Here is an 18655-nt window from a genome sequence, read left to right on the forward strand (position 1 = left end):
GTTAATTTATTAGAATCAAATTCATTTTTTACGCGATCACAGCATGGTTTTCGCAAAAGTTACTCATGTGAAACACAGTATCTTTCACACATAAGCTTCATACCATACTTGATCGATGATCATCTACTGACTTCATTTATTTAGACTTTTCAAAAGCATTTGACGAGGTGCGCCATAAACAATTACTACACAAGTTACGTCAGCTTAATATTGAAACGAAACTTGTTGCATGGCTTCAGATTTTTCTAACTACTCGCTCGCAGTTCGTTTCGATTAACAACCAAAATTCTAATAATACCTTCTTTCAATACAGTGTGCCACAAGGTTCTGTTCTCGGCCCTCTGCTTTTCCTAATATATATTCATGATTCAACGTCGTGCGTTTCGTCTAATATAAATTTATTTGCTGATGATTGCGTAGTGTTCCGACAAATCATCTGTGCCGATGACCTTATCACCCTCCAAACTGACCTGAATTCTATAACGGCTTGGTGCTTAAAGTGGCTCATGGTACTCAATGTTAGTAAGTGTAAATTTATGCGTGTATCCAGAAAAAATAACCAATTACCTGTTTACTACCTTGATAGCATCACCATAGACTGTTTCTTTCTATAAATATCTCGGTGTTAACAGTACTAGCAACCTCACCTGGAACGTTCACATTAAACATATTATTAACAATGCAAACCGCATGCTGGGTTACCTGAGGCGTAATTTTGTTAAGGCACCAACTTCTCTTAAACTACTTTTGTACAAAATACTTCTTCGTTCTAAATTAGAATACGCCCCGTGTATTTCGGGTCCTTATTGTAACAATCTCATAAACTCACTTGAAATGGTACAAAAAAATTCTACCTGTTTCATCCTGTCTAACTATTACCAAACCGCCAGCATAATAACAATGAAATCTACCCATAACCTTCAATCCCTAGCAGTTCGACGTAAACTTCCCGACTTTCTTTGTTCCACAAATATTTTATCACCAACATCTGCGTGAAGAACTCATTTTGCCTTCATTGTACGTTTCTTCTCGCCTTGATTATGCTCACAAAGTCGGCATTGCATCAACACGAACGGCCACTTTTTCTCAATCATTTATTCTCCGTACGTCATTAGAATGAAATCGCCTTCCCTCTTCTACAGCAACCATTGTAAATCACACGCTTTTCAAAAATGCTATTGTCAACATTTTGTAATTCTTGGTTGTTGTGTAGAGTTATGCTTGCTTGCTGCGTTTCTTTTTGTTTGGCCTTATATTGTATAAGATGTTTGTTTGATATGTCTTTCTCTCGCTGCTTTTTTTTTGTTATTCTTATGAATTTACCCACTCCCCTCTATAATGCCATTGGCCCTGAGGGTATTGCTATTAAATAAATAATAAATTAATAAATAAATTACTATCGCGGCATAAGTTATTTACTGTGGTCCCATTCACGCAGCGTTTGTTAATGAAGCTTAGAAGCGCTGTGATGGCGTATTTCTTCATGTCGCAAATCATGGAATTGGAGTTTTTAGCTACTTCAGGCGCTGTGTTGCGCTTCATGCTCATGGTTGCGCTGTGACGTCGGCATGCGTAGGAGGGAACGTCCAGTTCTGAGCTTGGGAACCCATTGTGTGTTAGCCTGGTAAGGGGCTGCGATGGCTTGGGCTTCAAAACACTTTGTTTAGTTGTCTCGAAGGATATTGTCTTGTGTGCCTGGATATGTGTGCAATAATCTTTCTAAAAATTCTTGTCCTTCTTGTTTAGCTTTCAGTGGGTCAATCATGGCTCTAAGAATATTCCGTGTCTTGGCGGTTTCTAGGGTTCCATTTAGCAAATCGCAGAATTGTTTCCATTTGGCTGTAACTAGTTTATTAGAATGCACCTCGGCTTGCTGCGTTATTTCTTCAATTTTAGCTTTGAGTGCTTTATTTGGTGTTAACGTTTTGCATCGTTTAGTGAGGTGCATGGATGAATGGAGGGGTTATGAATGGATGGATGGATGGATGGACGGATGGATGAGTGGGTGGGTGGGTGGGTGGAAGGAACTGTTAACAAACCGCGAGCACTCTATAGTTTGACGCTAGATACGTAGATATATAGATACGCACGCACAAAGTCGCCTAAGTTCGCTAAGAAATTGTATAAAACTCCTTTCAAATGTGTACGGTGTGCTGCGCTTCTCTGAAGAATGACAAAGGTCGGAATAAAGAATGTCTAGTGCTTCCAGCTTTCTCTGTGAATGTGACATAATGTCATCTCTGTGACATGATGAATGCCTCTCTCTACTTCTAGATTTTTTACTTTATTGCGCGTTCCACGTAGTCCAGGTGATTTTTCTACAGAGCATTTGTATGTAATTCTTTTTTGCAGGTGCTCTTCGATGGCGGACGTGCCATAGGAGTTCGTTTCATATATAACCAATTCATTTACGACGTTCGAGCTACTCGTGAAGTTGTGATATCGGCTGGCGCCATCGGTTCGCCTCAGTTGCTCATGCTGTCTGGCATTGGCCCCCGGAAAGACCTCGAGAGACTTAAGGTTTGTTCAACCCTTTCAGACACTATCTGTTATGAACTGTAGTAAAAGCGTGAAATCACTACAACGTTACTTCAATGCACTTAATGGACCATTGCAACAAGGATATTGGGAGTAGTGTTGAATTTTTGTGTTATAATACCTAGTGCTATTTAAACAGCAAATATATATCCATATGCTAAAATCAATAATGCGCACCATTGGCATAACCACAATCGCATCTCACGTAAGGATTTTAGTACAAATTTATTTTTGGTTATGTCGATTTTCAGCGAAGAAGAAATTCTGTTCTTCACATTGCTTGCACGAACCGGCACGTTGCACGACACATCGAACGTAGAGCGACTTCAGAAAAGTGATCATAAGTATCACTACACTGCAAAATGAAGTTAAGCGAAGACAATTGTGTTATACATGAGGGCAAATTAGGCTAAAGTGCGATATATTTTGCTCTTTCTGAGGCTCTACTTGATGCAAAAGGCAAAAACAAGTGGTGTAAACAATTTTGTGCATAGCGTCTCAAGAGAGAAAATAGACAGGAACGTCTTCGCAATTAAGCTAACAATTGCCTTTTCAACCACTGTAGTCGTCAATCGAAAAATAAGTTGCAGGCGCAAATCTACAAGGTAATTACTGCCCGACAGATCCGACATGCCCTCAAGCCAATATTTTCAGAAGTACATAACTCTTAACATCAAGGTTTCGTTCTTATTGGTATACACAGATGCTATCGAAGGACCGTTACCGACGGAGTTTATTCAGTATGAAATAATGCCGCAACGGGTTGTTACTTAAACATTGCATATACTAAGTAGCACATAAAGTTTCACTTATACGGCAAGGAGACGACGTGGTTTTTGCCCTACGTGGTGCGAATATGGTAATATTCTAGTAGAGCTGTTAACAGGTTGATGTATAATAACATAATTTTTATTATTACCATCAATGCTGTTCTTACTTTGGACGTAAAGTTGGCCCAAGTAAGGGCCCAATCAGGAGGTGCTTGGGGATAAGAAAGCATAAAAATACAATGGAAAAGAAGTCATTCAATGCATTCATATAACTGATGAAAAATACTGATGGTAGCGTATGAACACAGCATATGCAAATACACAGAAATAAAAAAAGCAGACAAAAACCTTAGCATCCTCATTCTCCAATACCGCCACTATTATACAGATTTTCACCGGGCAAATTGTTCTGTCTGTCTTTGTGTGCAGAAAATTAATCATTACATTGTTGGCTCTAGTGCTATTAAGAGTTAGGGATACAGTATGGCGGTGCCTTGTTCGACGTGCTTCAAGCGGATGTGTAAAAGGCGGCGGACTAAGCAATAAACAGTTGTTTTTCAGCAAGAACACTAGTTCAGGTGATAATTTTGTGTCTAGCTGAAATACCAGAATGTTATTTTTTTATTTACCGTTACTGTTGGCCCGTCGGCCGTTTAAGGGTGGGTCAAAGCGGGACATTTGCAAGGTCAACATCGTGTGACTTGAGAAAAGAAAAATAAGAATCCATATTACATAAAAAAACACAAGCGTACATAAAAAAACAAAGAAACCATATTGCATAAGAAACCGTACATAAGATACCACACACAAGAAAGCATAACCGCACATAAGCGAAATAGTTCCTGTATACATCATCAAATTATACGACATCATAAATGCACCATTAACAAGCGATGTTCGAAAATATAACCGACCATCACCGTACAAAATCACACAGCAGTACATGCGAAATAATCTGTACATACACCGGTCAAACGATACAAAGCTAACAACACAATGCAACAACTGAACTCGGACAACCACTAAATAGACAGCATGCGTAAGGCGTGCGTCTTGAATGACCTACTAGGTTATTTTCAAGCTATTCTACACTATTACTTTCTCGCGTTTGTAGTGGCAATTGATTCCATTCTTTAATGGTTCTCGGGAAGAAAGAAAACACGTAACTGTTAATGTGCATTTGAGGTATTTCGACAGTACCATCTTTGATTCTTCGCAATGCTCTACCTTGTCGTGCTATCAAGTACTGAGTGCCATTGATGTTGAATTTGTTTTTAGAGAGAAGGTAAAAAAACTTCAGTCTTGCTATGCGCCTGCGTTCAGCAAGCATGGGCAAGTTTAGCAGACTGAGCATTTCGGTGACGGAATCTGTACGAGAGTATCGCGCTAGAATAAACCTTGCTGCTCGTCCTTGAACTCTTTCCAGTCTCTGAATGAACCCTGACTGATGAGGGTCCCAGATTATACTGGCATACTCTAGCGTGGGCCGAACGTAGGTCAAATAAGCTGTTAGTTTTACCGACTGAGGCTAATTGCAGTTTCCGTCGCAAGAACCAGAGCTTCTTTTCCGCAGTTTTGCATATTTTGCCAACATGTTAAGACCGGATTAAATTTTTGGATATATTAACGCCTAAGTATTTCAGCACGTCAACCGCAGAAAGCATTAAGGAATTCACTGTGTAATTAAAGTAGAAGATGTTATTTACTTTATTTGTTACGCGCAATAAAACAGTTTTATTCTCATTTATTTTCATTTTCCATTTGTCGCACCATTCTTCTACTGTCCTAAGAGCGTCACTGAGTAACTTCTGGTCAACCGGCTATCAATTTCTTTGTACAGTAGACAATCATCAGCTAAAAGCCGGAACGTGATACTTTCGTCAATTTCAGAGGCGATATCTTTAACATAGACTAGGAATAGCACTGGGCCTAACACAGACCCCTGGGGAACACCTGACGTCACGTTCAACGGTTTTGATTTAATTTGTTTTACTTCTACGTACTGCGTTCTGCCCCGAAGGTACGCGGTTATCCATTTTACTATTTGTTCGTTTTTTCACATAACTGCCAGTTTCATAAGCAGTTTTGCACATAGCACTCTGTCGAATGCTTTTGAACGATCAAGACAGATGACGTCTATTTGTTTCTTTTTGTTTAACGTCATGGCAAAGTCATTAATTGTTTCAAGAAGCTGTGTTGCTGTGGAAAGGCGCTGTCGGAATCCATGTCGGTTGGGGAAAATTTTGTTGTCATTTTTAATATACGTGTATATTGACTTGGCTACAATGTGTTCTAGGAGCTTGCAGCAAACGCAGGTCAGCGATGTTGGACGATAGTTTTCAATGAATTGCTTATCACCAGATTTGTGCACAGGTATAACCTTTGACGTAAGCCAATCATCACGGATTCGGCAATCTGCGAGTGATGTGTCAAATATAATCTTTAAGTAATGAGCAACCCATTCCGCATACCTGTGCAGAAACGCATTCGGTATTTCATCAGGGCCCACAGAGTTTTTTACGTCAATATTTAGTAGTTGGACCACAATTCCCTTATAGGAGACTTCAACATCTGGCATTTTTCCGAGCGAAGATATAGAGAGAGAGCGGATTCGACACCGGATTATGACGGAGTAGAAAACACCGACTGAAAGAATTCGTTGTAAGAAGCGATTACTGCAGGATCAGTAACCATTGTGTTATCCAACATGTGACGCCAAAATTTATCAGAAGACTTTGTCATGAACTATGTCAGTGTTTCTTTGTAATATCTATTTTTGGCTTCTGTAATCATGGAACGCAGTTGTGACGACAATTCGGTTATTTTTGCGCGGTCTTTTGTTACTTTGCGTCTCTGGCGGCTTATTCTACGCTTCAGTTGGATTATTTCTCTGCTTATCTAAGGGTTCCGCTTAGTTTTACTTCTTTTCCGAAACTGTACGAAGTTTTGATACAGTCGAAGATAATATCCTTGAAAGATTCCCACTTGCCATTGACGTCACCTTGAGAATCAAAACTATCCAGTGGAAATGAAAAGTAGTCAATGATACTTGTGTCATCAGCCTCAAAAAAGTTGGGAACATTCGTAATCGCTTCTTTAGGTTTTCACATTCTTTCTTTATGTGGTATTTCGACAAAGACAGCTTCATGGTCTGAGATACCCTTATCAACTGACACTTTGAACTGCTCGAAGCGCCCGTCAAGGAATACCAGATCCAAAATAAACGGACTTTCCCTCGATTTCCGCGTACTTTGGCGAACAACCTATGAAAGGTCATAGGTGAATGCAATGTCTAGGAGGAAATCGCAGTGTGCCTGTTCCCTACACTCTGCTGTGAACATGTGCCAGTTAATTGCAGGTAAATTGAAGTCGACGGTTAGGAGTAGCTGGCAGTTGCGTTTTTTGTTTGATTGTATGTAACCCTGTATCGACTCTAAGAATGAGAGAGCTGAGTTTGGCAGTCGGTAAACGGTACCTAGAAGGACTAGTGACGTTCCAATATGCATTTCACACCAAACACTTTCGTGCCCTGCAATACCGCCTAGTGTTTTGAATTCAATATTTTCCTTCATTATTATTGCAACGCCGCCTCCACGAGACTGTCGATCCCGACGCACTATCTTGTATCCCGGAGGAATGATCTCATTATCTTGAATCTCTGAATGTAACCACGTCTTTGTGATTGTAACTACATGAGAATCATAATTGACTAAAATGTATTCTAAGTCTGCCGTCTTCTTGACAATACTTCTAGCATTAAAGTTGACTATCCGGAATTCCTGTTGCTCTCTTCATTTTGTTCAATCCTGGCTCGCCACTGACAGCGCGTTGTTATTACGCCTGATTTTGACTCGTCGATTCTTTTCATCGCCCCAGGTGAACATATCAGCATCAATGAACAGTTTATCATAATCAAGACGTATACGCTGTCCTCGTTTTCGTTCATCCTGCGCAGAATTCCAAAGAAGCTTGCGTTTGGCAACTGTTTCCCTGCTGTAGTCATCAACAATAGATATACCAGTTCCCTTCAGTTTCTTACAGTTTTTATATACTTTTGATTTTTCTCTGGAATCGTAAAGCTTCAGAATAACAGGACGTGACTTGGTCCGCCGCCTCCCGATCCTGTGTATTCGTTCAACGGTGTGCAGGGTTACGTTCAGCTGTTTATCAAATAAATCGCTAAGCACCTTTGTAGTTAGTTCCGCCATTGTTTTTTTTTTGCCCACCGGAATTCCGAAAAGCATAAGGTTATTTCGCGGCTTCTGTCTTCATGTGAAAAAAGCCTATTGTGCAGCGTTTTTACAGTCGCGTTCAGGATTTTGTTTGGGTTATTCAAGTCGGCTAGCAATTTGCCTTGGTCCTTGACAACCTGTACCACTTTCTCAACTTGTTTTATTTTTTCGCCCAACGCGGCTAAATCAGTTTTGATGACCTATTGCCCTTCAAGCAGTTCTTTCAAGAGCGCTGGCATGTTACGACCTGGATTCGTTTTGATGTCACCAGATAGCAACATACACAAAGAAGCGAATGACAAATAAAGCACTTTCGGGCCCGGCAGCACTACAATGAAGCGATTATTGTTCTTGTAACCATAGTGCGAATAGAAACCAACCTGTTCAAGAAACAGAAGACGAGTTACCGGTGACATGGCTTCTGCGGTGCCACCGTGCCCACTGATGCATGCTGGTGAGTCCGCTGCCTTTATAGGACTGGACGACGTTTTCGTCATCCTTCCGTAGTATCTGGTGGTGATGCCGTCGCTGACAGGCACTTCCCACTCGAGGATGGTCCTATCAGGATCCGGTCCGGCGATACACAAGTTGGATACGTTATGGCGGGATGCGCAGATCAACAGCACCTGTTCAAGGAACAGAAGACGACTTACAGGTGACATGGCTTCTGCGGTGCCACCGTGCTCACCTATTAGTGCATTAAGGTTTTCGGGAAGACTGTTGGTTAACCTCTGGAAAAAATCGCTGCATATCCATGGAGCGAATGATGAGTGGGGCGAAGCGTCTGTCAGTCTGTCTGTCTGTGTCTGTATCTGTCTGTCTGTGTCTGTCTCTGTCTGTCTGTCTGTCTGTCTGTCTGTCTGTCTGTCTGTCTGTCTGTCTGTCCACGGGTCTGTCTGTCTGTCCACGGGTCTGTCTGTCTGTCCACGGGTCTGTCTGTTTGTCCACGGGTCTGTCTGTTTGTCCACGGGTCTGTCTGTTTGTCCACGGGTCTGTCTGTTTGTCCACGGGTCTGTCTGTTTGTCGACGGGTCTGTCTGTTTGTCCACGGGTCTCTCTGTTTGTCCACGGGCCTGCCTGTTTGTCCACGGGCCTGCCTGTTTGTCTGTCTGTCTATCCACGGGCCTGCCTGTTTGTCGGTCTGTGTATCCACGGGCCTGTCTGTTTGTCTGTCTGTGTATCCATGCGTCTGTCTGTTTGTCTGTCTGTGTATCCATGCGTCTGTCTGTTTGTCTGTCTGTGTATCCATGCGTCTGTCTGTTTGTCTGTCTGTCTATCCATGCGTCTGTCGGTTTGTCTGTCTGTCTATCCATGCGTCTGTCTGTTTGTCTGTCTGTCTATCCATGCGTCTGTCTGTTTGTCTGTCTGTCTATCCATGCGTCTGTCTGTTTGTCTGTCTGTCTATCTATGCGTCTGTCTGTTTGTCTGTCTGTCTATCCATGCGTCTGCCTGTTTGTCTGTCTATCCATGCGTCTGTCTGTTTGTCTGTCTGTCTATCCATGCGTCTGCCTGTTTGTCTGTCTGTCTATCCATGCGTCTGTCTGTTTGTCTGTCTGTCTATCCATGCGTCTGTCTGTTTGTCCGCCTGGCCGGTTACGCGTGGCACGTGGCAAGGTTAGACAAAGAGGAGCTTCGACCCTCAAAAAGAAATGAATTGTATTGGTTTGCTTTGTACCATTCCTCAGGTGTCAGTGTTACATTTGGCCTCGCTGCGGTGGTCTGGTAACTAAGGTACTCAGCTGCTGACCCGCAGGTCACAGGATCAAATTCCGGCTGCGGCAGCTGCATTTTCGATGGAGGTGAAATCGCTGTAGACCCGTGTGCTCAGATTTGGGTGCACGTTAAAGAACCTCAAGTGATCGAAGTTTGCGGAGTCTTCCACTACGGCGTCTCTCATAATGATATGGTGGTTTTGGGAAGTTGAACCCCACATATCGATCAATCAATCTTACTTTAGGGGACGTTGTCGTCCACAACCTATGCATATTGCAAATTAGAATTGATATGCTCGTAATTAGCTTTTACACGTGTTTTGTGGGGTTTTGTTCAAATTTTCGCTTCAAATAGCAGTTTACAGTAAGCAGATTTACAGATATTAGACAAGAACATATTCAAGCAAAAATTGAGTTACAGTGGCATCTAAGTACTTACATTCAGCAAATTCTGTTAGTAGTTTCCAGCTGGCGCTATAGAAAAAGGATATTCAACCTTTTTGTTACATTTCATACAGATGAATATTTTAAGATTTCTTTCAATAATTCATTTGCAACACCAGGACACTGTTTCGGTGCTACATCGTGTTACCAACAAAGCATATAGCCAATGACATTGACACAAAAGTAATAACCTAATTGCTCTTCAAGGCGTACGTGCCACTAAATATACCCAAATTTATGCCGTGGGCTTCCTCCTCCTCTTCCCGCTCCTAAATTTTTTTTTATGCATAATAACGTAGGCAAACGTATTACACCACTTACGCTTGTCGGGGTGAGAATTCACATTTTCGGTCAAGAAATTAAATGAAACAAAGTGCCGCTGACAGAGGTTGCAAACTGTGGCATTTATTAATCCGGAAGTGCTAAAGACTACTGAATAGCTTTGATCTCTGCCATGTAAGCTAGAGAAGCACAAGCAGCACTCGTGTGTGTCGTTTTTTTTGGGTAATGTTTTGATTTTGCGCTGTTAATTTTATTTCAGGGGTAAATGCTAATAAGAAAAAATTCAGCCTAAGGTGCATTATGCGGAAGGAGATTTATACCACGTAGTGTGGGCTTGTCATGTAACGTTACTTCAGTAACAAACAAGTAGCTAATGTGGAAAAGACGGAAGGCAGACCTCTCTAGCTATGCACTCGAGGAAAAGCAGGGTCTCGTGAAATCTAAATGGGCCTAGCCAACATAATTCCTGCCTGAACATCTGACCAAACGTTCACTAGTTTCTTTTCTTGCTTTTCAATAAGTGCTTTCGTCGTCATAACAATAGGTTGCTGCCGGTAAGGGACCAAACTACATTCAATTGTGCTTGCATGAAAATTACACCAAATAAAGTTTTCTGACAATCTCTCTTGCAGATTCCTGTCTTCCGTGACCTGCCGGTTGGCGAAAACCTTCAAGATCATATGCATATTAGCGGCATCGGCGCCACGCTACGTCAGCAACACGGCATTAACCTTTCTGGTATCTTAAACTTCAACGAGTGGCGGTCAGGTGAAGACTATTTCTTTTTTGTCCAAGCAGACGAATCTAAACTATTTCGCTAGTGAATATTGGGCCTACTTTTTTCAGCAGCATACTTATGAACACGATCGTGAACTGAGTGTGGTGAATGTTTCTCAGACGCCCTCATGCAATTCACTTTTCTAGGTACTACTAATGAACGCATTCGTGATTGAGTAAGCTATTTTAATCCGGGTAAAAAGAGGCTTTTTTGCGCGCTATCAGCAACTCGTTTCGCAGTACCTACTGAGGCATTCAGATCGAATGTTCAGATTTATTAAACAAGAGATGCCTTCGTCTTTCGGTAGCCGGAGATAAATTCACTAATTAACAAAAATGATGGTGATGACGATTGTGATGGTATATGTTCAGAGTTTAACAGACTCCGTTCTCGTCAGGAAAACTTACTCGTTCTCGCCAGCAAATGTGCTTAGAAGCCTCATTTTCTTCACTAACTGCACTGCATTCTAGTGCGTGTACATTTTCTAAGTAAAATGTATCCTAGAGGTTTCATGTTTTTTGTATCCATTTCCAATTCGCACAGAAGCCGTAGATATCGTGTCATGTAGGTTTTTCACCAAATCACCGCTTTGTTCGAGGTTCTTGGACATGATTACAAGCTGTTGCTTTTTTCGCAGGTCCGTATTCTATTCCTGCATCTATTGAGGCTCTTGCATTCGTTAACACAAGGTTTGTCCAAAAAGAAGCGGAATTTCCGGACGTGGAGATCGCCTTGCAGTCCCTCCCTTCTTCGTGTTGTTTTCTCAATGTCTTCCTAAAAAACATGGGTCTTCGTGAAGACGTAAGCAGTTTCGCATATTTCATTAGGTGCGACACATTCCTAGCCTTTTATAGGAAACTTGAAGTATGTTGACGTTTATGGGACAAAATGCATTGATGAATACTTGAAGGATTTCCAGAAAATACGCGAATTTGAAACATGTTTCCTATGCAGCTGTGGTGCTCAGCTGCGAAACATAACTAGATGAGCTTAACTTCCAGACAAAGTGGCAGCATTTTGATTACACTCTGTTGAGCTGCACTGATTCAGTCATTTGTTTCTCATTGTTCCTACCTACATTACTCAGAGAAAACGTTCGGCAGCACCCACGTACCTGAGAATCGACGTAATGCGAAGCATGCGGAGAGACGGTGACCCTGTTGCAATATTTTTTATTGGGCGATACGGCATGACATGATGCTAACTATATGTACAAGTGTTGCACCCACAGACATATGTTGATGAGTTGAAAATGTTGATAGAACCAGCTGTTTGCACTAGCGCAATGATGCCAACGGGAACATGCGTATTACCAACACCAGAAGCTGATATGAAGCGCTTATGCTCGCGAAGATGCTGATCCCCGAAACTACTACATAAATCAACTGCAGTGCATGGAACCTAACCACAGTTCATGTTAACCCGACGTGACGGCTGTATAGAAGGAGTGCATATGTAATGTTTATAAAGTGTGGTAGGCGGCACTGCAACCAAGAGAATTAATGTTTTGCGAAAATTGGCGTCTATATTTGAAAAGTATTGCTAAAGCCTGGCGGGAATGCTTCATTGTCACGCAGAGTTCTTTGGTTCGATTCATGCTGGAACCCTGACATTTACTGTCTTCTTTGGGTCAACGCTACCGACGTTGGGTATTGCTTAACGTTCATGCGGTAAAAATTCCCATGTGTGTTCTCGTAGTCCCTGGATAGATACTAAGTGTCAATCACCTGTGGCACATGCCCGCATACCAGTGGCACATACGCGCCCTTGGGTACGTGCCACTGTCTGGCGGGAACTGTTCGACGACGTACGCTATGGAATTGTGACAATATTCATGTCTTGACCAGCGCGTCATGTTCGTCAAAACATCTTACCCTCCCATGGTGATTTTGGTTCACGCAAAGTTATAGGAGTGGTCACGAGAGAACCCAAATGTGAGCGGCTAAATTGATACGCTTAAAGTCGCTGAAGTTCGCTAAGAAGTGCATTTAATATCAGATCAGGTAGCTACGTAATTTGAGCTCTGCTACTCATGCTTGGTCGCCCTTCCGTGTTTTGCTTTTAGCCACGTGTCTGATCTACACATATAAAGTTTCGTTTGTTTTGGTTCTTTTAATAAGCATTTAATGAGTCCTATAGAGCTCTGTGTAGCTGTTGTACTATATAATTCTTGTTTTTTTTCGTCAATAACTGTCACATATACTTTGATGCGTGAAAACAATTGACCAGTGCTCCAACGTCACGCCAACCTCTCCTAAACACCATATATTCAAAAAACATTTCCGAAAAGCCCGTAAGAGTAGCTACGTGGGCGTGTTAAAACGTAGACAGTTTCTTATACAAGTATTTCCTGCTAGAAACACTGTCCTCTCATCTTTTTTAGCATATGTTCTAGTCGCGTTATAAATATTAATCATAATTGGGTTTTAGGTGCCAAACTCACAAATAACTTAGAATCACCGTAGCGAAGGTCTCTGGAAATATTAACCATCTTGTGTTATTTAATGTGCCTTGGCATCGCACAGTACAAATGCCTATAGCATTTCACGGCCATCGAAATTCGACCACCACTGCCGGAATTCCAGGTGCGATGGACTCCAGCCTAGTAAGATAATTACTGATCTACTGCTGCAGCCTCATCGTGGTGGTCTAGTGGCTAAGGTACGCGGCTGCAGACGCGCAGTTCGCGGGATCGAATCCCGGTTGCAGTGGCTGGATTTTTTATGGAGGCTAAAATACTGTAGGCCCGTGTGCTTAGATATGGGTGCACGTTAAAGTACCCCAGGTGGTCAAAAGTTCCAGAGTCCTCTAACTACGGTGTCTCTTATAATCATATAATGGTTTGGGGCGTTAAACCCCACATTTCTTAACAGCTCCTCTCTTCTCCTCCTGCGTCAGCGTTTGCTCTAAATTTTCGACTATTGCTCCACCTACGCAGTGCAGAACTGGCAAATGCTCTTTGCGTCCAACACTGTTGCCGCCAAGTGGTCTCGCTCGTCAGGTGATATTTTGCCAAGATTCTTTTTTCGTGTGAAGTTATTACTCACTTCTGAAACACAACGAGAGGATATCAACAGACGGACAGACTGAAACATTTTATTGGCAAGTGTGTTTGAACCCCTCAGGTCCTTGAACCGCCACACGCTCCTACGCCACATATACACGGTCGCGCATGCCTTTCGCGGTGATGACACTGGCAGCTCGAGTCACCACAGCAAGCTGGAATGCCGGGTGGTGTCATCGAGCTGCTGTTGCGCTTGGGGGGCGGCGAGAAACAACCGGGCGTCTCGGCGCCCTTTATCGTATTGCTGGTGGTGGTCGATATCTCTCGGCAGAATTATGCACAGCGAATAACGCTTTTTCAAACCAAATGGTGCTGCCAAGAAATATAAAATTTATTCGCTAAATGACGCAGCTATTTCACACAAGTGGTACACGTCAACGTTGCCATAGAACGCGCCTTGCGCGCAAGCCGAGAAGCGTCTCCAGCTAAAAAGCATCAATCTTGAACCCTAAATAACCTAAAAGCGTTTGCAGACTACTTCATGGAAGCCGCGGACAAACATCAATATAAACGCAAGAGTGATTATGCAGCCCGTAGGACAAAAACCTAAAGGTTCCAGCACAGTTCGAAGAGACGTTTGCGTACCTCAGAGTCAACACGGTTTGAAGTCATCCCAGCAGATGTCATGCAGCCAGATCTCCTCCGTGGTGCATATCATGTCTCAAACGGAATCCAAATGCGAATTGCCACCAGTTTAACGTTATGCTGTAGCCACCACTGTACCAAAAGTAAGCCAAAACGCATACCAACCGAGACCACGCACCAGAAGTCTGAAAAATAGCCTCGAAACCCGCTGCACACGTGTAAATATCATCGTGTTGGGCACTGCTAGGGAGCTCGAGCACAGCAGAAACAAAAATTAAGCAAGAGAAAACGCATGCCAGGGCAAAGCCTCCTATATAAAGAAGCCTGCGACATCGCAAACTCTCCCATGTGGACGAAAGGTTCCTCGTAGTTCAGGAGCCGCGAGATAGAAACCCGCGAGATAGAAATGAAGGTAACCGAACTTGTCTGTGTCATGCCACTTATTGTGGGCGCTTACCGCTTCATACTGGGACAGCCAGTCTGCGGCTTCTTGGTCGTCGGTCGCGTTGAAAGTCAATGGATCTCGCTGTCGTGGCATTCCAGAACAGGTGACAGGTGGGATTATGACTGCAGGTGGCTGGATCATGTCGTCAGCATTGTCGAGGCGGGGGTTGAGGTAGAGTCCGGGAACGGAGTTCCAGTTTGAGACAACGAGCACCTCCACCAACTTCAAGAGTACTGTTATACACCACACCGTGGTAAGGCAACCGTTTCATGGGCCGAACAGCAGCGAGACAGCAGCCAGTGGTTTCAGTGGTAGCTGCAGAAGCACGAGCCTCCGCCACAACAAACGTCTTCTTCATCGTCTGTAGCAAGCCCGTATTTGTCACTACACTACAGACTTCTGAATATCAGTGGGAATTCAACCCGGGTCGTGGGCGTAGCAACCAGGTGTTTCACCACACAGCCACGCGTCTGCTCAGAAGTACAAGGAAAAATTAACTTGTTCAAAACGCAGGGGAAATACCTTGCATGCTTTAAAGGGTATGAGTTATCTATACATATTTCACAATACAACGTTTAATATTGCGCGGTACAAGCAATCGGGCTTTAGATGTGGTTTTCCCAATCACTTCGGGGTTTACAGCCGGCCAGCCTTTAGAAAAGGCCACAGAAGACACGTTAAGAAAGGGTGGATTATTTTTCGCATGAAGCACGATAGTGCCTACTGTTTTGATTGGAAATCAGCAATAGCAGGAAAATGACATAATACCAAATGAGCTAATGACTAAGATGCTAGTTAAGGATATGTAAATCTAGAGTAGACCTTCTGAACCGAACCTTATAACGCCTAACATTTTGAATCTAATCAGAATAACTTTTTATTCATAGTCTGTTACACAAAATAGATTCACAAGGTGGACATGAGAGGAGCATCATGGATCACGATTTACCATAACACTGGAAACAATTTCACAATCACTAGCCTCTTAGCCTACAATATTACAAGCGATGAACAGTGCTTCATGGTGATGAACATGCGACAGCATACTTTTGAGAATGGATTGCTTTCTCCGAAGAAGACATCAGCTTGGGATAGTCGGTAATCAATTCTCATAAAACAGGTCGATAGCGCATGACTTGAAAATGAGCGCTTTTCTCCGTTCCCGTCTTTGTAAGTTGTCCACAGTGGTGCCTTTCTCGAAAACGTTGTGTTGAAATCTAGAAAGCACAATTTGTAGTCTACCTACAGTTATGCCAAGGTCATGTAAGTGCCAAAAAATTTTGGTATTTTATGCATTGCTGCACAGTGGAATTCATCGAACAAATCCGGCTCCACTACAGCTGTCGCTCTCGACATGTTCCACTTGCAAATTATTTTTTTTCCTGCCGACTTTAATTCCTGTTTTGATTCTTGCGCCTTGCTTTGCAAAGCAAAAGAAAAGATTCGGCAGATCCCAGGCACCTGGGAATCAACGTTATGCGAAGCATGCGAAAGGAAGGTGACCGTCTTGCAACTTTTTATTGAGCAATACGTCATGAAATGACTAAATATATCTACAAATGGTGCATACAAAGACATTTGTGGAAGAGTTGCAGATGTTCACATAACCAGTTGTTTGCACTTGCGCAATGGTGCCAACTGGAACATACGTATTAGAAACACCAGAAGCTGATATGAAGCATTGACGCTGGCGAGGAGGATGGCCATGAACACTGCTACATAAACGAACTTCAGCGCATGTGGTATCTAACCACAATTGACGTTAACCTGACGTGACGTCTGTATCAAAGGAGTATATATGTAACGTTTATAAAAGTGAGTAGGCTGCACTGCAACTACTATTGACGTTTCATGAAGATTGGTGTTTATTTGAAAAATAGTACCGAGACCTGGCGTAGCTCTGTAGTAAAATGCTTCATTGCCATTCAGAATGCTTGGGTTTGATTCCAGCTGGGACCCTGACATTTATTCGTTGAATTCGTCGGGTCGACGCTACGGATGTCGGGTATTTCTTGACGCTCGCGCGTTAAAAATGCCTATGTTTGTTCTCGTCGTTCCTGAGTAGATACCAAGTGTCAATTATCTGTAGCATATACACGCATACCAGCGGCACATACCCACCCCTGGGTATGTGCAACTGTCTCGCGGGAAGTGTTTGACGACGTATGCGACGGGATTGCGATATTATACATGTTTTGACCAGCGCATCATATTCGTAAAATCATCTTACCCTCCCATGCTGTTTCGTTCACGTCACATTAAGGGGGTGACCACGAGAGCGCCCAAACGTAAGCGGATATAGATAGATAGATAGATAGATAGATTGATGATTGATTGATGATTGATTTATTGATGATTGATTTATTGATGATTGATTGTTGATTGATGATTGATTTATTGGTGATTGATGATTGATTTATTGGTGATTGACGATTGATTGATTGATGATTGATTTATTGATGATTGATTGATGATTGATTGATGATTGATGATTGATTGATGATTGATGATTGATTGATGATTGATTGATTATTGATTTATTGATTGATGATTGATTTATTGATTGATGATTGATTGATGATTGATAGATGATTGATTGATTGATTGATTGATAGATCGATAGATACGCTCAATGTCGCTGAAGTTCGCTAAGAAATTCTTCGCATTTAATACTGAAATCTCAAAAAAAAAACACGACCGGTACTACATCTGCATCGAGGAACAAGTGGCGCAGTAATGGAACGTACAGTGTGACTAGTAGCTACGTTTTGCAAGTAAAACCAAGCTTTTGTTGAATGAATAAACTATAATAATATTACAGAAATCCCCCTCCCTCCATTTTATAGGACGTGGGCACTTCAGCTACATGTCAGCCGTGATCCGAGCAGCTCCTTCGGTTTTGAAAGACGATATTCTTTGTTGGGATGCTTCAACGTGAAACTTTCAGTCTGCCTATCTATCTCTGAGTTTGTCGGACTGTTTGTCTACCAAAACGGTTCAAGTATGACCACACCTACAGCACTCACCAATCTTGCTCTGAATTCTGCGTTCATACTTGCGCGACTGTCGATAAAAAAATCCCAGCATATCCACCGAGTCGACGAGATGGGCGAAGCGTTCGTACGTCCATTCATTCATCCGTTTGTCGGTCCCGCTGTGCGTCCGTGCATCAGTCCATACTTCCATGCGTCTGTGCGTCCGTCCATTCGTCCGTGTGTTCACCTGACCATCCATCCGTCCGTGCACTAAACAGACTGGCAGGCGACAGACAGACGCGGCCAGCGGATGATTCATGGTTTGCCGATAAAATCCACTGTGAAACTTTGCCGCACTCATCATCATTCACTCCATGGATATGTGTGAAGTGGTTACTACATGCATACATACAGGTGACGCCCGAACAGCGATTCAACGAGCTTCGCCCCTAAAACCAAACACTGCCATATTTGAGGCACTATATGAATTTGTCAATATTTCGCGGTGTGTTTCTTCATGCTAGAAAACGCATGTGTATAAGTATTTCTAAGAATTGTAGCGTTTATTACGCAACACCAAAAATGGAATGCTATACAGGAAAAGGAGTTTCTTATGCTTTGCTGAGAAAATACGGTGCTGCCACCTACCTGGAAATGTACAATATATGACCTCCAAGATGATTGTGCGCGCATGCTACACGCTCGCATGAATGGAGGCCTTCCGTTTTCTGAGATTACTGCCAGAGTGCACCCGTGTCACAGCCAGCGCATCCAGAATTCCATTCACAAATTTCTGCGTGCAAAACCCCGAATAAATGTTTCCGTCTATTC

The 18655-nt window shown here is 42.7% G+C and overlaps 1 protein-coding gene across 3 annotated transcripts in view; it reads left to right on the forward strand.

Moving 5' to 3' along the window:
* Nucleotides 1–18655, forward strand: part of LOC119179092 (alcohol dehydrogenase [acceptor]) — a 111725-nt gene that overhangs the window by 48095 nt on the left and 44975 nt on the right. For all 3 annotated transcript variants that reach the window (XM_075869610.1, XM_075869609.1, XM_075869611.1), the window contains 3 exons: nucleotides 2353–2520; nucleotides 10610–10745; nucleotides 11393–11556. In XM_075869610.1, coding sequence (XP_075725725.1) covers nucleotides 2353–2520; nucleotides 10610–10745; nucleotides 11393–11556 — 468 coding nt within the window. The remainder of the gene's footprint in view (nucleotides 1–2352; nucleotides 2521–10609; nucleotides 10746–11392; nucleotides 11557–18655) is intronic.

Source organism: Rhipicephalus microplus, chromosome 7 (genome assembly GCF_043290135.1).
Source record: "Rhipicephalus microplus isolate Deutch F79 chromosome 7, USDA_Rmic, whole genome shotgun sequence".
NCBI classification, from domain to species: Eukaryota; Metazoa; Arthropoda; class Arachnida; order Ixodida; family Ixodidae; genus Rhipicephalus; species Rhipicephalus microplus.